Source organism: Gracilinanus agilis, chromosome 1, assembly GCF_016433145.1.
Source record: "Gracilinanus agilis isolate LMUSP501 chromosome 1, AgileGrace, whole genome shotgun sequence".
Taxonomy (NCBI): domain Eukaryota; kingdom Metazoa; phylum Chordata; class Mammalia; order Didelphimorphia; family Didelphidae; genus Gracilinanus; species Gracilinanus agilis.
The window spans coordinates 445,567,126-445,586,967 of record NC_058130.1 but is presented as its reverse complement, the minus strand read 5'-3'; the positions used below and the strand labels follow the sequence as shown (position 1 = coordinate 445,586,967).

Here is a 19,842-nt window from a genome sequence, read left to right as displayed (position 1 = left end):
TTTTGATGGCAGAGGGTAGAGCCCTTTAGAGGGTAGTCTCCTCTCCATGGAATTATTGACTTGAATTATTGAATTGTTTGCTCCATTCAGAGGGAGAATCATTTCATTCCCTTGGAAGTCAGAAGCCTGTGCAGCAATATGGAACTCCCTTTTCCTATGGTGATGTTTTATATGATAGGAAATACATTTCTTCTATCTACTTTGGTAGCTACTTCTCCTTTGTGCTAGCTATTTCATTCACATGTACTGATCCATATGCCTATGAAGGAAAGTGAGACATGACGGTAGATTCTGTCTCCCTGCTTTGAATCAATATTCATTGGGTTACAAGATCATCAATCACAGTGCCATAAAATTGGAGTTGGAAGGGACCTCAAAGACCATCTCTAGTGTAGTTCCCTCTTGTTACATATGGGGAAATTGAAGCCCAAGATTAAAGTGATTTGTCCAAGGTCACAAAGAGAGTAAGCATTAGAAGTGATTTGAACTGAAGTTCTCTGTCTCCAGAGCTGGTGTTCTTTCTACAGTTTTCATTTCATTCTTTTTATGATTATTATAAAGGGCAGCATAGGCCTAAGAAAATGGACTCTGATGGATCTTGGGGAACAGGTCATTGAAGAGAGATAAGTACCAAAATATAGAAAAGCTTGAAACATAAAGTTGTGGGAAGATATTGAAGTGGACCTATTTGGGTGCTTTTTCCAGAAGTTAGAATTTAGGGGAACTTCAATGAGTTGTCTAAGCACATACCAATATGATGGATCAGGAAAATGCAGTGAGTTAAAACCAGGCAAACAGGAAGAACTCACTCTGGAGAACAGATCAAATCAACAAGAATTTATTAAGTGCCTACTATGTAACAGGTACTATGAAAGCAAAGACTAGGCTGATGTTGAGCAAGCAGTCACAAAATGGACAACAAATATAGGAAAGCAAAGAGCACATGTGTTGAGTAGGCTCAATTAGGGGAAACTGAGTAATATTTTGATTTGGCCTCAGCATCAGGAAAATCTGGATTTGAGCTGTGTGACTGGGCAAATCAAGTGATCCATGAACCTCTTTACAACTATAAGCAGAAGAGGAGGTGTTTATTTAATTTGGAAGAGTGAGGAAGTTCCTTTTTTGAGAACTCCCTATCCTGATGAAATCATAGGTTTGTTTTAGAAAATTATCTGTGTCTATCTGTGTGTCTTTAGTATGGAAATATTAAGAGAAAGACTAGATAGGATATTTTTATTAGCAGAGTCCAAGGCACATCTGCTGAGCTGTTGTTGGTTGTTAAGAGGACAAAAGGGGGATGAATCTGGTGCTCAGACAATTAAGGATTTTACTTGTATTAAAGGTTAGTTGTGCATTTGGAAGAAGTGTGCTGTACTCAGTTGGATCCAGTAAAGAAGGGTACCAAAAAAAAGGAATAAAGTGAGGAAAGGCCAATCCTACTTGTGAAGTCTTTGGAAGAAAAATTCATGGGCAAGATAGTAGTGGAAAGTTATCCTAGGCAAGTTGAGGCAGTAACTGGACTTGAGATCTTTCTCTCTAGGACCTCCTCTAGCCATGGTCTTATACTGATTAAATTCAACATTAAAAAATTGTCATGTGTCATGAATTGAGGTAAATGTTCAAGATAAAAAAATTAAAAAGGCAAATAGTCTGTTTTCAAGGTTTTTGCACTCTACTGAGGCGATACAAGAGAGTTAATTCAGACTTAAATAGATGTAAGACAAAGAAAACTGAGATGGGAAAGAACACTAAAGACCTGGGATGGGAGAGATCAATGAAAAGGCTTCATGGAAGAAGTGGTCCCTGAGTTGAGGCTTGAAAGAAAGATTTTAGAGGAAGATGAGGAGAGATTGTATAATAGTCATGGGACAGGCTTTTATGTGAATGGTGCGTGGCTGATAGAAGTTTAATTTGTAATGGGAATAAATATAAAGTTAGTCTGGAAAAATAGGTGGGAGCCAGACTATGGGAGCCTTAAATGCTAGACCAAGGTGTACATATTTAATCCTATGGACAATGGGGAGTCATCGGATGCTTTTTAAGTAGGCTATTGTTTGTGGTCAGACCTGTACCTTAGACATATTAACTCAGTAGCTTAGTGGAGGATGACTTGGAGAGGAATTGGAGTTCAGACTATAAAGGATGATGATAAATTATTTGCTTAGAGATGATACTGGTCCCTTTGGACATGATGGTATTTTTAAGAGAGAGGAAACAAGAGAGTCTAGAACAGTGTTGGTGAATCTTTTAGAGACTGAGTGCCTAAACAAAGCCCTGCCCCATCTAACACCTCCTTCTGCCTTAACTCATACTGGGGAGGGAGGAAGTAATCCTATTGGGCTACTGGACAGAGGGGTGGGTGATGTCCTCAGATGCATGTGAAGAGGGGAAGGGGAGCAGCCCAGCCCACTCATCCCTCTGGCTTTCTAATAACAAACTGGCAAACTCTGTGCTGCAGCGATGACAGGTGTGTCCAAAGAGAAGGCTCTGTGTGCCTCCTCTGGCACACTTGCCATAGGTTCACCAATATGGGCCTAGAACAAACCTCAGGTAATACCTATGCTAAGTAGTAACTGATGAATACAACAAAGGAATCTCAGAAGATTGTCTAACAGACAAGTAGGAGAGTTAGAAGAGAGCAATATTATTAAAGACAAGAAAGGAGAGTATTTCCAATTTCCCACTAAACATATTCATCTAGAAATGAGTGAAAGTTAACTTTTTAATTTCTCTCTCAAACTCATGATATCTACAACTGATCTACATTCCTCCACATAAAGGTTCTCCTCTATTAAATCAGATTCCCTTCGTAACCCAAGGGCACCATCATTCTAGTAATTTGGACTCAAAGCCTTGCAAAATTCAACATTTCTAAAATTAAACTTAATACCTCCTTTCTTTTTCTTCTCTACCTACTAAATCGGACTTCATGAACTTCTCTTTTTGTCCATGGCCTTCCCTCTTCCTGACTTCCCTTTAGCTATCAATGACATTACCATTCTCCTAAACCCTCTCCTGCACGATCACCTATACTTTCAATCTCAGTGTCATTCTTGATTCCTCACTTTTACTCATCCCTATATTCTAATCTGTTGTGAAATCTTACTATGTCTATCTTTGCGACATTTCTCACACATATCCTTTTCTTAACTCATACAATTGCAGCCCTATGTTAGGCCTTTAGCACAGCACTTCTTACCTGGACAATAGCCTTCTAACTGGGCTCCTTGACCTGAGTCTCTCCTCACTCCAATCTGTTCTCCATTCATTTGCCAATTAATTCTTCTAAAATATGAACACATTCCTCTTCTCCCATCTATGAGCTCTAGTAGTTCCATTTTTTTCAGTATCAAAAATCATATTTGTTTGCATTTCATGCTTTTTAATACTTCTAGCATTTCCAGTCGATCTTCTCATACTTTATTTTTCTCTGCACACTTTAGGTTCTATCAACATTCTTCTACTTGTGGTTCCTTGAAGAGGACAATTCGTTTCTCTGTGTCTTTGTACTACTTGTCCCCCACCTCTGGAATATTCTACACTTTTATTCTACCTCAGTTTTCTTACCTAGTTATCTCCCCTATTAGAATGTAAGCTCCTCAAGGGCAGAGCTGTGTTGGGTAAAATTCAAACCCATATTTTCTTGTCTTTGAGGCCAACCCTCAATCCACAGTTCTTCTAATTATTCTATTCTTTGGCATAGAATAAAGATAATGCCAAATTATTTGATTCAGTCATGGATATTTTTGGTTAATCTCTGTCTCTGTCTCTTTTTCTGTTTCTCTGTCTCTGTCTTTTTGTCTTTGTCTCTCTGTCTTCCTTCCCATTCTCCTCCTCCTCCTTCTCTTCTATCTTCCTTATAAATGGTATGAAAGAAAATATGATTCAGGATGGCAGATCTGACATTTCCTTATAAGACCTTCACAGAAGTGCCCTCCTCACAAGGAAAAATGCCTCCTTGCATTATGCAATAGTCTGCCTGAGCCTGGACTTTTTGAATACAAAGTTCATTTCAATAGGACTTTTCTAACTCTCTAAGTAATTACCTTCTCTCAGCTGTTACCTTGTTCTGTAACAGTGGCTGGTGCCCATTAGGTAATAGGGTATGGCATCAAGCACAAAGTGATTCCAATGAACTGTATTAAGGATTACTTGCTTTAATTTAGTTTAAAGAATTTTGTTAAAAATTGTGAATGGCATAGTCTATTAGTAGTCATTTTGTACTTCAAATTGAGATCATGACTTCTCTGAAATACATTAATATCAGCTTGTGACTGTTTCATTAATATGAAATTTCCAAGGTTTTTCATGTTCATGATCAGATTTTCTTTTATTTTAGAATCAGTTACAGGTATTCATGGATATCACATTTGAAAATATTCAAAACACAGAGCAAGGACTAATGATGTTGAAGAAATTTGAAAGGTAAAATGAAATTTGAAATAATTTTCTCAGGTATAGTTCTTAGGGTCACCATAACATTAATATTAAAGAACTTAGCACAATTTCTTGCTTCCTCTTCTAATTAGAAAGAAAAACCTTTACAAATTTGTTTTCTCCTGTACCTCACCCCCCAATCCCTACTCCTACATGAGCTACTTTTTAATACATTTGGGAAAAGCTAACTTAACTTGGATAAAATCAGAGATCTTTACATCTGGCAGGAATTGCAGAAATTAATTCAAACTCTTCATGTGACAAATGAAGAAAATGAGCTTCAGAGAAGATAAATGACTTGCCCAATGTTACCTAACTAGTTTATTTTGAAGCTAGCACTGGACCCCATGCTTTTTATACCAATACTCAACCTAAAAACACTGTGAGCAAGCAATCAGGCTTCATGAGCAGCAAACCATGGAGGCCAATAAAAGCATACATGAAACATCACGTTACTGTTTTACAGATAAAACTTGCAGCAAAATTAAGCTAACATAATGATTTGCATAATTATGTGTGTGGTACAAGATAAAGAGCTCATATGAATGACTATAATTTTTTAATATTAAACAACTTATCTTATGTTTTGATATCTCTATTTTCACCTTCTAAACTCTGCAAGATCCACAATCAGAGAATAATGCCAATCAATTTTCTGGGTCAGCGCAGTTTAAAATGCAAAGCCCTCCAGACTTGGTGTTATATGATATGAAGACAAATCTTTGCATGGTCTCTCACTAGCCTGATGACTTAGTTTTTCTGAACCAGTTTATTCATGAATAAAATGGACATAATTATGACTGAACCACCTACCTCACTGAGTTGTGAGGGAAGTGTTTTGTAATTTAGAAAGTGCTATATGAATATGAGTTATTGTTGCTTTTATCTTCACACACATACTAATGAGTTGGACTAGATGACTTCTGAGGTTCCTTTTAAGTGTTAGATTTTATGATTTTGGACTCTGGATCTTACTTCCTTTCCAACAGTGAGATTTATCTTTTTCCTGGCCCGTTTTCTCTTGGCTCAAGATTGAAATTCTTAATGTTTCACCCAAATGTTCTTTTGAAAAATCCAGCCCCCCCACCTTCAATTCAGAACTCAAACAATTTAATAGGCTCCCCAAATTGTCCTCTGTTAGATGTCTGAGATCCTGGAACCTCATTCTCTAAATGTCAGAATCCCCATATCTAAATGCTACCTGCCACCACTGATAGTATCCTCTTCCTTTCCCTAACTGTAACTTGTCTTTAGAAAAGATATGTACTAATGAGAGACATCAAGAATACATTTACAGGTGATTTAAAAAAGCATATATAAAATATATGCTCTACATACAAGGCTATGCAACTTCTAGCTTACTAGTTTCTTCATCTCTAAATAAAAATCTCTACTTTGTTATTGTAAATCAGTCTTTAAATTATGTAGTTCAGGAATTGAGATATCTTTTCTGTGGCATTTCCCCTTACTATTAATTTAGAGTTTTGAAGTTTTTATCATTCAGAGCACTGCTACAGGTTGAAAGGTGGTATTGATAATGTTAGATTAGCATTTTTTTAATTTAAAATGTGAAACTGAACACAGAGGTATTATCATCAGAATAACACTTAAATCACAATTACACTGGCTATAATATTAAATCAATGAGAAATAGTATTGCTCAACAGTAAAGTTACAGAGTTATAATGAAACTAATTAATTACTCTTATATATTTATATATTTGATGGGCTTTATTTTTTATAAATTTTAGTTTTTTATTAAAAATTTTTTATTTTAGTTTTTTTATTCCAGAGTTTATAAAACCAAGTAAAACAAGCATTTCCATTAACAAAGAAAAGGAAGATTGTATATAAATGAATTTACAAGTCTTTTATGTTTAGCTTCCTTTTCTTCATAACTACATAATAAATTCCACATAAAACTTTTGACCCTTTCCTGTTTGTGTGTTTCCCTCTGGATATCCCATTCTCTTCTTTAAAAAAAATAATTAATTCATTTTTAAAGGGATTTCTCCCTAAGTTTCCCAATTCCTCCTTAATCTCCCCATATCACCGAAGGTATCATCTGAAAGACAGACATAGTCATACAAATTTAGTTTTTTATGTTTTTATGTTTCAGTTTATTCTCTGGAGATAACATTCATAATTTATTATTTCAGTATTAATTCTATAGCTGGGTACAGTGCTCTTTTGGTTCTACTGATTTTACTGTTCATTATCCCCCAGAGTTCCTTCCACATTTAAAAAAAATAGCCTTCTTATCATTTCTTATGATGCAAAGTTGATGCAAAGATATTCCATCATCATCATATATCACAGTTGATTTAGTCATTTCCCAATTGATGGATATCCCCCCAATTTCCAATTCTTTGTCACTACAAAGAGAGCTATTATAAATATTTTGGAACATATAGGATTCCTTTTCCCCTGATCTCCTTGGGAAACAGAACCAGCAATGGCATTGCTGGGACTAAGCATATGCCCAATTTTATAATTCTTTGGGTGTAATTTTAAATTGCTCTCAAAAATGTTTGGATCAGCCCACAGCTCAGGCAACAATGTGCTGGTGTCCCCACTTTCTCACATCCAGTGTGCTCTTTGGTTTGAGTTTCCTGATATGATTTCATTGACTTATCCAAAGCTCTTATGATTTAGGGATATATCCAGAGTTCTCATTCAGATTTATGGTCTTTATTTTTTCAGTAGCCCTTAGTAACATGTCTTTTCTCCCAGAAAATGGCATCTGTTAACCTAACTAGCTTTGAAGATTCATGACTAAATTTTGTCTTGCCAGTGTAAGTATATTCTTTCTCTTACGGTTCCTCTGTTGGTAGAATTTGACAAATGATCTTCCACAAATGGCAAATTGGAGGTACTTGCAATGGCTTAATTTTTCAATATTATACTCAATCTTTTCACTTAAATGAAATAGAAGCTAAAGATTAATATTGAAATGTAGATAATCTGAGTTTTATCATTATTTAAATTATTTGATTTCCAGTATAGTGTAGTCACTGAATGGAATCTCAGTGATCTGACACAGTCATTTCTCTTATGATTATTTATATTACTATGAGTTAGTGAAGCTAAAGAGAGCCTTTGCTTCAGCCATATGATCTTTCCCTTGCTCAATGTTAAGTCTTTGGAACCTTTGTCGAAGGTACATTTTCTTTCAAATCTTTTTCCCATCTGTGGAACTAGGTTAATAATTTCCCATAGATATCATCAAGAAAATTTTAAAGATACTGATATTTTTCCTTGAAGACAACAAGCAATTATTAAGTTCTTCCTATGTGCTAGGTATTATTCTAAGCATTAGTCATACAAAGAAAAAAATAATTCCAGTCTTTGAGGATCTCATAGTTTAGTGGGGGGTATGATATGAAAATAATGGTGTACAAACAAATTGTGGTCATGATAAATCAGAGATTATTCCCTTCTCTTCTACCTTATTCTTCAGCCTGTGTTGGAAGTTCATATAGGAAGCCAAATATCAAGATTAGAGGATCAAATGATGGTTTTTCTTTTTTGACATTTGTACTTGATCTTTTTAAAGATATACTGACATCAAAGAGGGAAGATTTTACTGGTAATGAATACCATGTTTGTGACACAAATGTGCCCAGTTATTTAATTTTCCATTTAATTATACATTTTAATTAAAATATCTAATGAGTTTTATAATAATGAAAATGAGACACAACAATGGACATTAGAAGGGTTACGATGATGTTTGGGAGATATTAAAAGAGAGGAAATTTTATAAGGTATCGGTTAACTTTTCTTTGGAGAATTCATTGAGAAACAGATGACTGAATGAGTGATTGAATGAATAAAGAATTTACTAAGGGCTTACTAAGTACAAAATACTGTGCTAAGCTGGGAGAAGTGGGGAAGAAGAAATAAAAAAAAGTAAAATCGTCCCTGATCTAAAGAGCTCATTTTCCAATGGGGCAAGAACACATAAGGAAAGTTTCAGCTCTAAGATGAGATTTTTACAGAATGAGAAGGCATTGAGGGCTATATCTAAATTGGTACAGGGAATGTCCATAACAATGAAATCACAGAGACATTGAAGTATGATAAAAAAAATTAAACACCCAAACATAGTTTCTCTAAAATTTAATTGACTTCAAAATGGTTATGATTGAAGTTCACATTAATTGAGAAAACTAAGAATTTGCTCAGTGCACTCAGTCTTTTTCTCTCTACAAACATGCAGCTTTCTGAGCTTTGGAGCTCTTTATGGATATCTCCAGATTATTTCCAAACATTTATATTTTCATGAAAAAAAAAAAACAAAAATGAAAACAATACCTCATTACCAGGATGATTTAGTTATGCCTATATTTCTTGTCTATTTTGAATTATTTAATATTGTGCAACTAATTCATCCTTCTTATACACAGATTAGCTATATTAATGTAGGGTTTCAAAATCTTGAGACATTGATAACCTCTTCCATTTATTCTAAAATATTTTATTATTAGGTTGAACATACCTAACCTTGGAATTGATGAAAAATATCAGGTGCTTCTTGAAAATTATGGAGCTGACATTGAGATGATCTCCAAACTGTACACTAAACAGAAAAATGACCCTCCTTTGGCTCGGGACCAGCCTCCTATTGCTGGGAAGATCCTGTGGGCCCGGCACCTCTTTCGTAGAATTCAGCAACCGATGCAAATTTTTCAGCAGCATCCAAATGTGCTTATGTTGGCAAAAGCCAAGCACATAGTCAGAAAATACAACAAGATGGCAAAAATCCTCTTGGAATTTGAGATTCTCTACCACAGGGCTTGGCTTCAACAAGTAAGACTAAACTTATTTTCTGCTTAGATGGCCATAATAATCAGATATGGAAAAACATGAAACATGCATGTGTATGAACTATTTTCTATATTTGGGGAAGGGTTAGGTTAACATATGATCTTTATTATTATTGTGTAGAAGAATATTAGTTGTTTTTTTATATTTAATGGTTTGAAGTTTTACTCCTATAGGATTTCTATAATATTCTTCCTTTAGGAGTTTGGAAGACAGCAACATGGAGTCAGAATACTTGGATTTGAAAGTTGGCTCTGACACCAAGATCTATATGATCTTGGACCAGTCCTCTAACCATTCTGATCCTCACTTTTCTCATTTGTGAAATGAAGGAGTTTGATTAGGTGACCTTTAAGGTCCCAATCAATATGAAATCTGTGATTTGTTTGTATTTTTAAGCAAGTGTGCTTGTTTAATGAACAGAGGCCATCAGTTAAAGAATAAGTCCATGACAATAATTAGTATTGATAGAACACACACACATACATAAAAACAATATACTTTTTTCTGCTATGAAAATTCTTTGTGACTAGCCCATCACATCTTGGAAGAGCCAGCCTTTGGGATGGAGGACCTGTAACTTTTTTAGGAGGGTTCAACAGGGTCTTTTTCAGTAACAGGTAAGAGAAGTGCTTCAGACCCTGGAAATCTGTCCTAAAGTCTATTAAACTGAATGTAAACTTTATTTGAGTTCTCCCTGGTGTTGGTAATTCAATTGCACTCTACTTAAGGTTTACATTCCATTGGCACATTTTTCTTCCTTGTTCAGGAGGTATTATTCATATTAATTAATCAATCAACGCTTTGCTAGGTGTCAGGCACAGTACAGTTAATTTAGAGGAGTGGATAGGGTGCCATTATTTGGGTTAAGAAGAGCTATGTTCAAATCTAGCCTCAGGAACTTAATAGTTGTGTGACCTTGGATAGGTCACTTAACTGCATTTGCCTTATCACCTATAAAATGATCTAGAAAAAGAAATGGCAAACCACACCAATATCTTTCTCAAGAAGATCCCAAATAATAATCCTGAAAGACTTATGATAGGAAATCTTCAGAGAACGAATTGTGGGAGTCAGATGGATGTGGATCAAAGCATGCTGTCTTCACAAACAATGAATTTATGGTTTTATTTTTGGGATTTTGATTTTGTATGAGTATGCTTTTACAACCATTATGGGAGTGTGTTTTGCATGATAGTAAAAATAAAATAAAAACAAACAAAGAAACCCATAAAGGGTCATGGAGATTTGGGCAAGATTGAAATGACTATAAAACAAACCACTCCAAAATGCGTCAGGAAAAAAAAAGGCTACAAAACAGTTTGGAACATAGAGTGAATGAAGGGAAGTAATATGTAATAAACCTGGAAAGATTGCCTTGAGCTAGATTTTCCCTTTTCCTATCCATTCTCAGAGAGAGAGAGAGATAAATGGCAATCCAGCAAAGGAAACTAAGAAAGAATGGCCAGACAGGGAATCCGAGAGAATATTAAAGTTGAGAGGAGAGTTGATGGTGTTCTATTCTGTGAAGAGGTCATGAAGCTCTTTCAGAGCAGGGATCATTTCCTCTTTGCCGTTATATCTTCTTCACCTAGAACAATGCTTGGTATTTAGTAGGCATTTAACAAACTCCTGCTGATTTATTGTTTAATTGATGATGGAAGTATGGTAAAAAAGGGGGAACAACATTCCAAGAATCCCTTAGTGTTGGTATCTTCTTAAAATATCAACTTAGCTGTTGGCATTCTAAGGATGAGGTCAATTCTCATTGGATTGTGAACAAAGGCACTCCCAGAGTGACTGAATCATTTAACCTTGATATTTTTGCTCTAAATGAAGCCAGAAGACAAAAAAGAAATTTTAGCTAAATGAAAATATGTTCACATGTACTTTGAGAAGTAAATTAAAGGATTGATGAAGTTATTTTTTAATCTGTCCAAGGGCAACGAAAAACACTGTTTCATAGGACATTGGGTCATCCCAAATTGAGTAGTGGTGATAAGCATTTGGATAAAAAATAACCATTCAATGATTTCATCTCATGGATGAATGTTTATCATAAAGGAGGAGGAGGTAGACAAAATCTATGAAAAACTCAACAAGCCTGTTCAAAACTAAGTACCTTTGCCTTAATACTTGGTGATTTTGTTGCCTGTATGCAAAGATGTATGGTTTGGGACAATATAAAATTTAAAAACCCATAACAGTATATACTAGAATGGTAAAAATGTTATTATTGTTATTAAGTATTACCAGTCTGAACTATAATAGTACAACTTACTCTAAATTTCCCTTCTCTAGAGAATTTCTGGGGGAGGCAGAATTGGGCCTTATGCATTACAACATAGCCTTTAATGTGGGGAACAATAATTTTGCATATTCTTGACAATTGAAAGAAAGAAAACTAAAATATATTACTTTGACATTTGGATGGAAATCAGATCTCATTGTTATTTAGGAGATGCATAGGAAATTAACCTATGCAAGTGTCCATTCACGCATAGATTTGAAAGGACCAAATCATAAATCTATTGGAATAACAATGCATAACAACTCTTTAGGGAAATGAATGAACTAAACATACTCTGAGCAAATTACTCTCTCCTAATGATTTTTTTCCCTTTCTGCAGACTGAATTAACTAAAATTGGACTTGGGGCTTCTTTATTGGTAAAAGCTCCAGAAACAGGAGAATTACTTGTCAATTTTGATTTTGAAATATTAATATTATTTCGAGAAACTGCATGCATGTCACAGATGGGTCTTGAAATCCCAGCATTTGCAAGTGCTTTATTCCAGAAACGGGAAAGTTACAAGAAGCTTTTCAATCAAATGAAGGTATGATGATTTTAGAACTAGGAAAAAAAACAAAACTGTAGATAATGTCTGTTAATTTTATCTTTTCTTCTTGATTGTTTTTCTACACATATTTAAAGGCATAGTTTCGATGACTAAGAAATTGCTCTGCAATTTTCAAGGCTTTTCACATAATCTCATTTGATCTCATAAAAATCTTGTGAGGTAGGCAGGGAAAGGAATATTATATTTATCTTATATTTGAGATAATTGAGGCTCAGAGAAGTTGCATAATATGGTTAATAAGGGACAGAGCTAGTATTAGGACTTCAAACACCTACTTACTTCACTATTCTTTCAGCTATGATAAATAGGAAATTTGATCTGGACTAGTATCTAGGTGTGGAGATTGTTTCTCTTTCAAATTTTTTTAGTTACTTCCAGATTTTGCCAAATATCTAACCCGACTCTGCCATAGTTTTTTTTTTTTAAATTATGATACTACTCCCACATGCCCACCAAATCACCTGCATCCTATCTACAGTTCTTTTATTTGACTCGTCCTTTCTGCTCCTATTCCTTCTCCCACAACTTTATCCCATAGAAACTAGAAGATTAAGATCTATTTTGCAATCTACTTCCTTTCCCCACTGCTTGATTACTTTCTAAAAGGTTGCCAAAGATCTCTTTACTGATAATTCCAGTGACTTTTTTCTTGGGGCTCATTCTTTATTTTATGTGTGAAATCATGAAAAACATTTCTATATTAGTCATAACACAGAAAGCAAGAAAAATAAAGAAAGCAAGAAAACAATACTACAATTTTCACACAGAGTTCATCATTTTTCTATGGAGGTGGATAATATTTTTTCATCATGAGACCTTTGGAATTATCTTGGATCAGAGCTGCCTAGTCTTTCACACTTGACCATCATTACAACGTTGCTTTTACTGTGTATGTGATCTCCTGGTTCTTTTCACTTCTCTTTGCATCAGTTCATAAAGATCTTGTCGTTTCCTCTCCCCCACCCCCACCTCATATGCCACCCCTTTCTTCATTTCTTATGGCACAATAAACTCCATCACAATTATATACCACAACTTGTTCAAACATGCCTCAATTGATGAGCATCCTCTCAATTTCCAATTCTTTGTCAACACAAAAAGGGCTTCTATAAATATTTTTGTAGATATAGACCCTTTTCCTTTTTCTTTGATTTCTTTGTGGATATATACCTAGAGGTGGTATTGTTGGTTTGGATAGCTTTTTAGCTCTTTGGGCACAGTTCTAAATTGTTCTATAGAATAATCAGACCAGTTCATAACCCTAGCAACAGTTTATTAGTGTCCCAATTCCCACATCCCCTCAAGCATTATTACTTTTTATAGGCGTAAGATGGTACTTCAGAGTCACTTTAATTTATGTATCTCTAATCAATTGTGATTTAGAACATTTTTTTATATAACTATAGATGGCTCTGATTTCTTCTGAAAACTGCCTGTTTATATCCTTTGACAATTTATCAATTGGAGAATGGGTCTTTTATTAATTTGACCCAATTCACTATTTATTTTAGAAATAAGGTTTTTATCAGAAAAATTCATACTTAATTTTTTTTTATATTAATTCATTATCTATGGTAGCTTTTGACAAAATATACTTTCCCCTGATTATCTTTTTTAATTAGGTCTGATTTTTATTTTGCACTGTTTGAGACCATGATTGCCATCTCTCCCATTTTTTATTCAGTTGAAGCATAATAGATTCTGTTCTAGTCCTTAATTTTAATGCTTTATGTCTTTCTGTTTCAAGTGTGTCTCTTATAAACAACATATTATTGGATTCTAGTACCTCTTTTTCCATTTTGCCAATTCTGCTTTTAGGGAGTTCTTTTCTTCAGTGAATTTGTGTACATTTATCATTTGTCTGGTTCTGTTTTTTGAGGTATTATTTTCCTCAGGATTGTTTTGTGCCTCTCTTACCAAGGTGAGTTTTATGTCTTTTCACAATTTTCTTTCAGGACTTTTATTTCTTTCTCCAATTTTTCCTATTTCACTCACCTCTTTCTTTTAGTGTTCTGGGAATTTTTGCTGGTCTTGGGTTTAATTAGCATTTTTCTTTGAGGCTTTGTTTGTAGCTGTTTTCACATTTTTGTCTTTTTCTGAGTTCATGTCTTAGTCTTCTCTACTACCATAGTAGCTTTTTATGGTCAGATTCTTTCTCATTTTTCTAGTCTATTTCTTGACTTTGAACTTTATATTTAAAATTGGACTCTTCTCACTTGGGAGTGGGGAGGAACTATTCCAAATTTTAAGTTTTTTTTCATGCTGCTGTTTTAGAGTTGCTTAAGCATAATAGAGTTGCCAGACAGTGCCAGTTGCCCCCAGCCCCAGCATAGGATCCCTGTTATCTATCTGACCAGTTGTCAGAACCACTTACTATATCTGGGTGGAAAGCTCATGAGCTTCTGCTGCTGCCATTGAAGTTGGTAGCAGCCTTTAATGGCCCTTTCTTGTGGTGCTACAGAGTGTGTTCTGGACTGGCTCCCATTCCATTATCACAAATCTCTGCTACAAACCTCCCAAGTTGTCTAATGATGGAAGATGTCTCACTCTGATCTGTCATTGACTCTGCCTCTGAAATCTGATTTGAGGAGTTATTTTTAAGTTGTTAGGAAGGGAATGTTGAGAGAAGTCAGCTGTGTTGCTGCCTCTTACACTTCTGATCTTGACTTTGCCTCCCAAGATTTATCCTTCTTGACTTCTGTAGCACTTGATACTGTCGACCATTCCTCTTTCTAGATATTCTTCCCTTTTTGGGTTTTTGTGGCATTGCTTTTATCTTGGTTCTTTTTCTACCTGTCTGAAAAAACTTCTTAATCTCTTTTGAAGGATTATGATGTACATATTCCAAAGGTTATTTCCTGATGTCTGTTTACCATATACAATACAATTTTATTCAACCTCTCTATTTTCTTGTTCACATTCAACAAAATTACTTAGTTCATATATCTCAAGAATAGTTCTTACAGTGTTACTTCTCTGCTTAAGAAGCTTTATTGACCTTCTAATGTTTCCAGGAAACACAAATACCCAACTATAAATGTCCTTAGTTTGATATTTAAAATCCTTAACAATTTGGCTCAAGATATTCTTTCCAGGCTTATTACACATTACTTCCCTTCATTCACTCTATGTTCCAGACAAACTGGCCTATTGGATATTTTCTTGTATTCAACATTCTGTCTCCAAACTCTACACTTTTGCAAAGGCTGTCCCCCATATCTGCAATGCTTTTTTCCCTCATCTGTGTCCTTGGAATCCTACGTGCCTTGAAAGATGAGCTTACATGACACTTTCTTAAAGAGACCTCTCCTGCTTTGCTCAGTTGTGAATGCTCCCTCTCCACCAGATAATTTATATTTATTTTGAATATGTCACATATTTTCTTTTTTGTGGAGATATTGTATCTCACTAGTCGAGTGTGAGTTCTTTCAAAGCAGAGAGAGTTTTCTCTTCACGTTCCCTTCACCCAGCACAATGCTTGGTATTTAGTAGGCACTTACCAATGGTTTGTTGATTTATTATTTGTTTGATGGTGGCAGAATGGTAGGATAGGGAGCATAGGTAATTAAGAATCACTTGGTTGATGATATCTTCTTAAACATAAACTTAGCTGTTGGCATTTTAAGTGTAAGATCCTTTTCCAACAAGTAATGGACAGATTTACTGTTAGACTGATTTAATCATTTTAACCTTGATATTTCTACTAAAAATTAAATCAGAAGATGAGAGGAAGTTGTAGCTAAATGGCTCACAAATTTTTTGAGAAGTTAAGGAGTTAGTGAAGCTGGTTTTATCATGTGTCCAAAGGCAAAAAAAATACCATTTCATAGTTTATTAGATTATTTCATATTGCAATCCTGGTAATAAATATTTGGGGAAAATCACCAGAAAAATAATTGCATCTTATGAATGAACATTTGTTACACAGAATGAGTAAGCAGACATTCCATGAAAAACTTGATAAGTGTTCAAATTAAATTAACATCTTCTCAAATGTTCGATGACTTTTATGTCTGTGACTTTAAGATGGGCATAGTTAAGGACAGTGAAAATATGTTTGAAATTATTGGTCAGAATTAAGAAATGAGAGAGCCAGGCCTAGAGACAGGAGGTCCTAGGTTCAAATCTGGCCTCAGACACTTCCCAGCTGTGTGACCCTGGGCAAGTCACTTGACCCCCATTGCCTACCCTTACCAATCTTCCACCTATAAGTCAATTCACAGAAGTTAAAGGTTTAAAATTTAAAAAAAAAGAATTAAGAAATGAGAGATGCCAAAGACTGGTAGATTCCAAAGAAGCTACTTATTTATATAATCCAAATACTTTCTTTGAGAAAAAAAGGAGGTACTGGAAACAATGAGCACCAAAAAAGACCATAAAATTAAAATTGATTATATTTTAACAGATAGGAAATGACTCTACTGATATGATAGATAATTTTAGATCATCTCTATGTGTCATCATAATACTGATTTATTAGAGCAAAAGTAAAAATTAATACAAAAATAGTAGAATAAAGGTGAGATAAAGACATGGCATATGATTAAAAAATCATCTCACCTGTTTAAATGATCTATGAATACTGAAGAGTGGTAAATAGGTGGAACAGTGGACATTAACACCAATTTTAACCATTTCATAAAGAAGTTTACTTGATGTTTATCACTTGCTACAACAGAATCCAAAAGAGCTTACACATAGCCTGAGCAAACCCTTGATCTTCTTACTAAGAGAGATTAGTGCAGCCCTGAATTAAAAAAAAATCCTATGCAATAGGACACAGGAATTCACATGGTGCTTTTGTAAAGCACTTAACCTTATTATCTCATTTGATCACTGCAATAATCTTATAAAGTAGACAGTGTTGTTATCCACATTGTACAGATCACTAAACTTTAAACTAGAAGAGTTTAACAATTTGCTTAAAGTTGTACAGCTTGTAAGTGCTTGGTCAGGACTTCAACTCAGGTGTTTCTGACTCCAAGTGTCATTCTCTATCACTGAGCAAAATTGCCTCAAAATTGCCTCACAAAATTTAGGAAGGAATGACTAGAAAGAATCAACTAAGCAAAGTCATTCCACAGATTTTAAGGACAAAACAGGAAGGGCAACAAATACTCAGAATGTGGAAAAGGGTATGTAAAGCTTTTTATCTTTTTTCATCTTGAAGAACAGTGGGATTTTTAAATTTCAGTTCTTCAATTCATGGTCCTGGATATGCTTCATGAGAAAGCGAAAAGGGCATTGAAGAAAACAAAGATGGAATGAGCTACAGAGTTATTTTCTAAAGTCAACACAAATTTGATAGTTTTGAGCAATAAATTCACATAATATTTTACAGAGGGACCTTATTATTGTTTTGAAAAAGTGACCCCCAAAAATCAGCAAATCCCATATACTTACTTTCCCATTTCTACAAATTTTTATATGAGAAGCCCCTGACACCAATGAAATTATAGGTTTTGTCCCTACTTTTTATGCATCCCTGTCCCTATTTCTATCTCTGTCACTATCATGAATGTAAATTGTTAATGATTAACTTGGCCATATTTAGGCAAGCCCACATCACAATTAGACCCAGGTTGTAAGAATGTTAACATGTGGAGTCAGAGGCAGGTGGTGAGAGTAGCTTTAAATAAGAGGTAAGAAGTTAAACTGAGAACATAACAAGGGTTTCTTAAACAGTAGAAAAGCCTTATGCATAGTTTCGTTGTACACATCTGGCAAGGAGTAAATACTATCAGACTATATAAGAAAGAAAAGTGTTAGAGTACTTTAATCTAAGATTTGCTTGTTAAATTTGCTTGTGAAGAATTATTAAAACTGCTAAGTTTGCTTAAGAATTATTTTTTTAACTTTTTTTTTTAAACTTTAAACCCTTAACTTCTGTGTATTGACTTATAGGTGGAAGAGTGGTAAGGGCTAGGCAATGGGGGGGTCAAGTGACTTGCCCAGGGTCACACAGCTGGGAAGTGTCTGAGGCCGGATTTGAACCTAGGACCTCCCTTCTCTAGGCCTGGCTCTCAATCCACTGAGCTACCCAGCTGCCCCTTGCTTAAGAATTATTAAAAAAACTAAATAGCATAATGAGTCAGTCCCAGATTGTAAATCAAATAAATTGCAAGAGGAGAAGCAGGATCCCTAAATTCATACTCACAAATCCTATACATAGTTCATAAAGCTAAAGCCTTACAGCATTAGTTGCTCTTCTAAATTCTATTTTATTTCAGATGATGCTGGCAGAATATAAAAGAGTGAAAGCAAAAATCCAACCTGCCATTGAACAGTTGATGGTTCCTCATTTGGCTAAAGTAGAAGAAGCTATCCAGCCTGGCTTAATCTCACTGAACTGGACATCAATGAACATTGAAGGATATTTAGAAAATGTTTTTAGAGTGCTCAGTAAGTCTATGGATTTATTCTTTCTCAATATTTCAAATATTTTGTGCTCTAACAGTTAACATTGTAATGTATTTCCCCCCCTTTTCTATAAACTTTATGAGCCTCAACCAAAATGGGCATTTAAAGAACATAAAGAACAGTAAAGGAGGACTATATATATGAAACCATGGATCTCTACCATGTACAATTTTGTTTTGGTATCATTCATATTTAGTATGGTAGTTCCAGCACTTCTCTTATGGTATTTGTCCCCTGCTGATCTTTCTTCTGCTCACTCTTGTTAGTATATTAATAATTCATTAACACTCTTTTTTCCCTTTTATTTTAGTATCACTATCCCTAGTTCCCTTCTGTACCCTCTAATAGAAGAACTCCTTTGCAATAAATAAGGAGTCTTGCAAAGCCAATCCTCATATTAGTTATGCATAAAAGAGTTACATTCTGCACCCCTGTTCTATCATCTTCCTGCCAAAAAGAAGGGAGTTTGATTCATTATCATATAGTCTTACTGAAAGTAAAAGGAAATGCAATGGTATCCCAAGGCAAAGAAGCTGCTTTTTACCAAAATACATGACAAGTCATTTACAAGATAGTTCAAGAATTCACTGACTTTCATAGATTCTGTTTTCTGGAATGAGACATATTGATTACATTTTATTCATTTTTTCATTTTGCTTTAAAATAAGAATTTGGAGATGAACAGATTTCATTTTATCTTTACTATCCCTTTTCTCAAAGATCCCACACAATTTGGTATCTATAATTTGAGAAATGTCAAAAATTTTAGAAAGGGTATAACATGAAACCACCACAAGAATTAAAAGTTCAGGAAATAATGCTTATGAGACAATTTTAAAATGGAATTTTTTTAACATCAAAGCTATTTAAGGGCAGAGTTTTTAGTCAGAGAAAATTATTTTAAAATTATAAATATTTTATTACTCATGATATTTCCTCAGCCTGGAATTTCTTTTCTCTTGATCTCTACCTAACCAGTCTGCCTATGTTAGAATAAGTTAAGATCAAATCAATTTATTTCAAATTCCATCTCCTGTTTAAAGCATTCTTTGACCTTTGTAGCACATCAATAATGATGTCTTCCTTTCATGATATTCATTTGTACTTGTATTCAGCACCACAGTTTATTTCTTAACTGTTTCATGTACCTTATCTACTCAAGTAGATGGTAAGATTATTACATTTTTTAAAAACTCTTTCCTTCCATTTTAGAATCAATACTCTGCATTGGTTCTAAGGCAGAAGAGTGGTAAGGACAAGACAATGGGGGTGGTGGGTTAAGTGACTTTCCCAGGGT

General features: G+C 34.6%; 1 protein-coding gene across 1 annotated transcript in view; it reads left to right on the top strand.

The window, feature by feature from the left end:
• The window catches only part of DNAH5 (dynein axonemal heavy chain 5), a 293,673-nt gene that overhangs the window by 32,213 nt on the left and 241,618 nt on the right, over positions 1 to 19,842 (top strand). The window contains exons 13-16 of the mRNA XM_044681991.1: positions 4,340 to 4,425; positions 8,928 to 9,249; positions 11,895 to 12,101; positions 18,356 to 18,527. Of these exons, the coding sequence (XP_044537926.1) occupies positions 4,340 to 4,425; positions 8,928 to 9,249; positions 11,895 to 12,101; positions 18,356 to 18,527 (787 nt within the window). The remainder of the gene's footprint in view (positions 1 to 4,339; positions 4,426 to 8,927; positions 9,250 to 11,894; positions 12,102 to 18,355; positions 18,528 to 19,842) is intronic.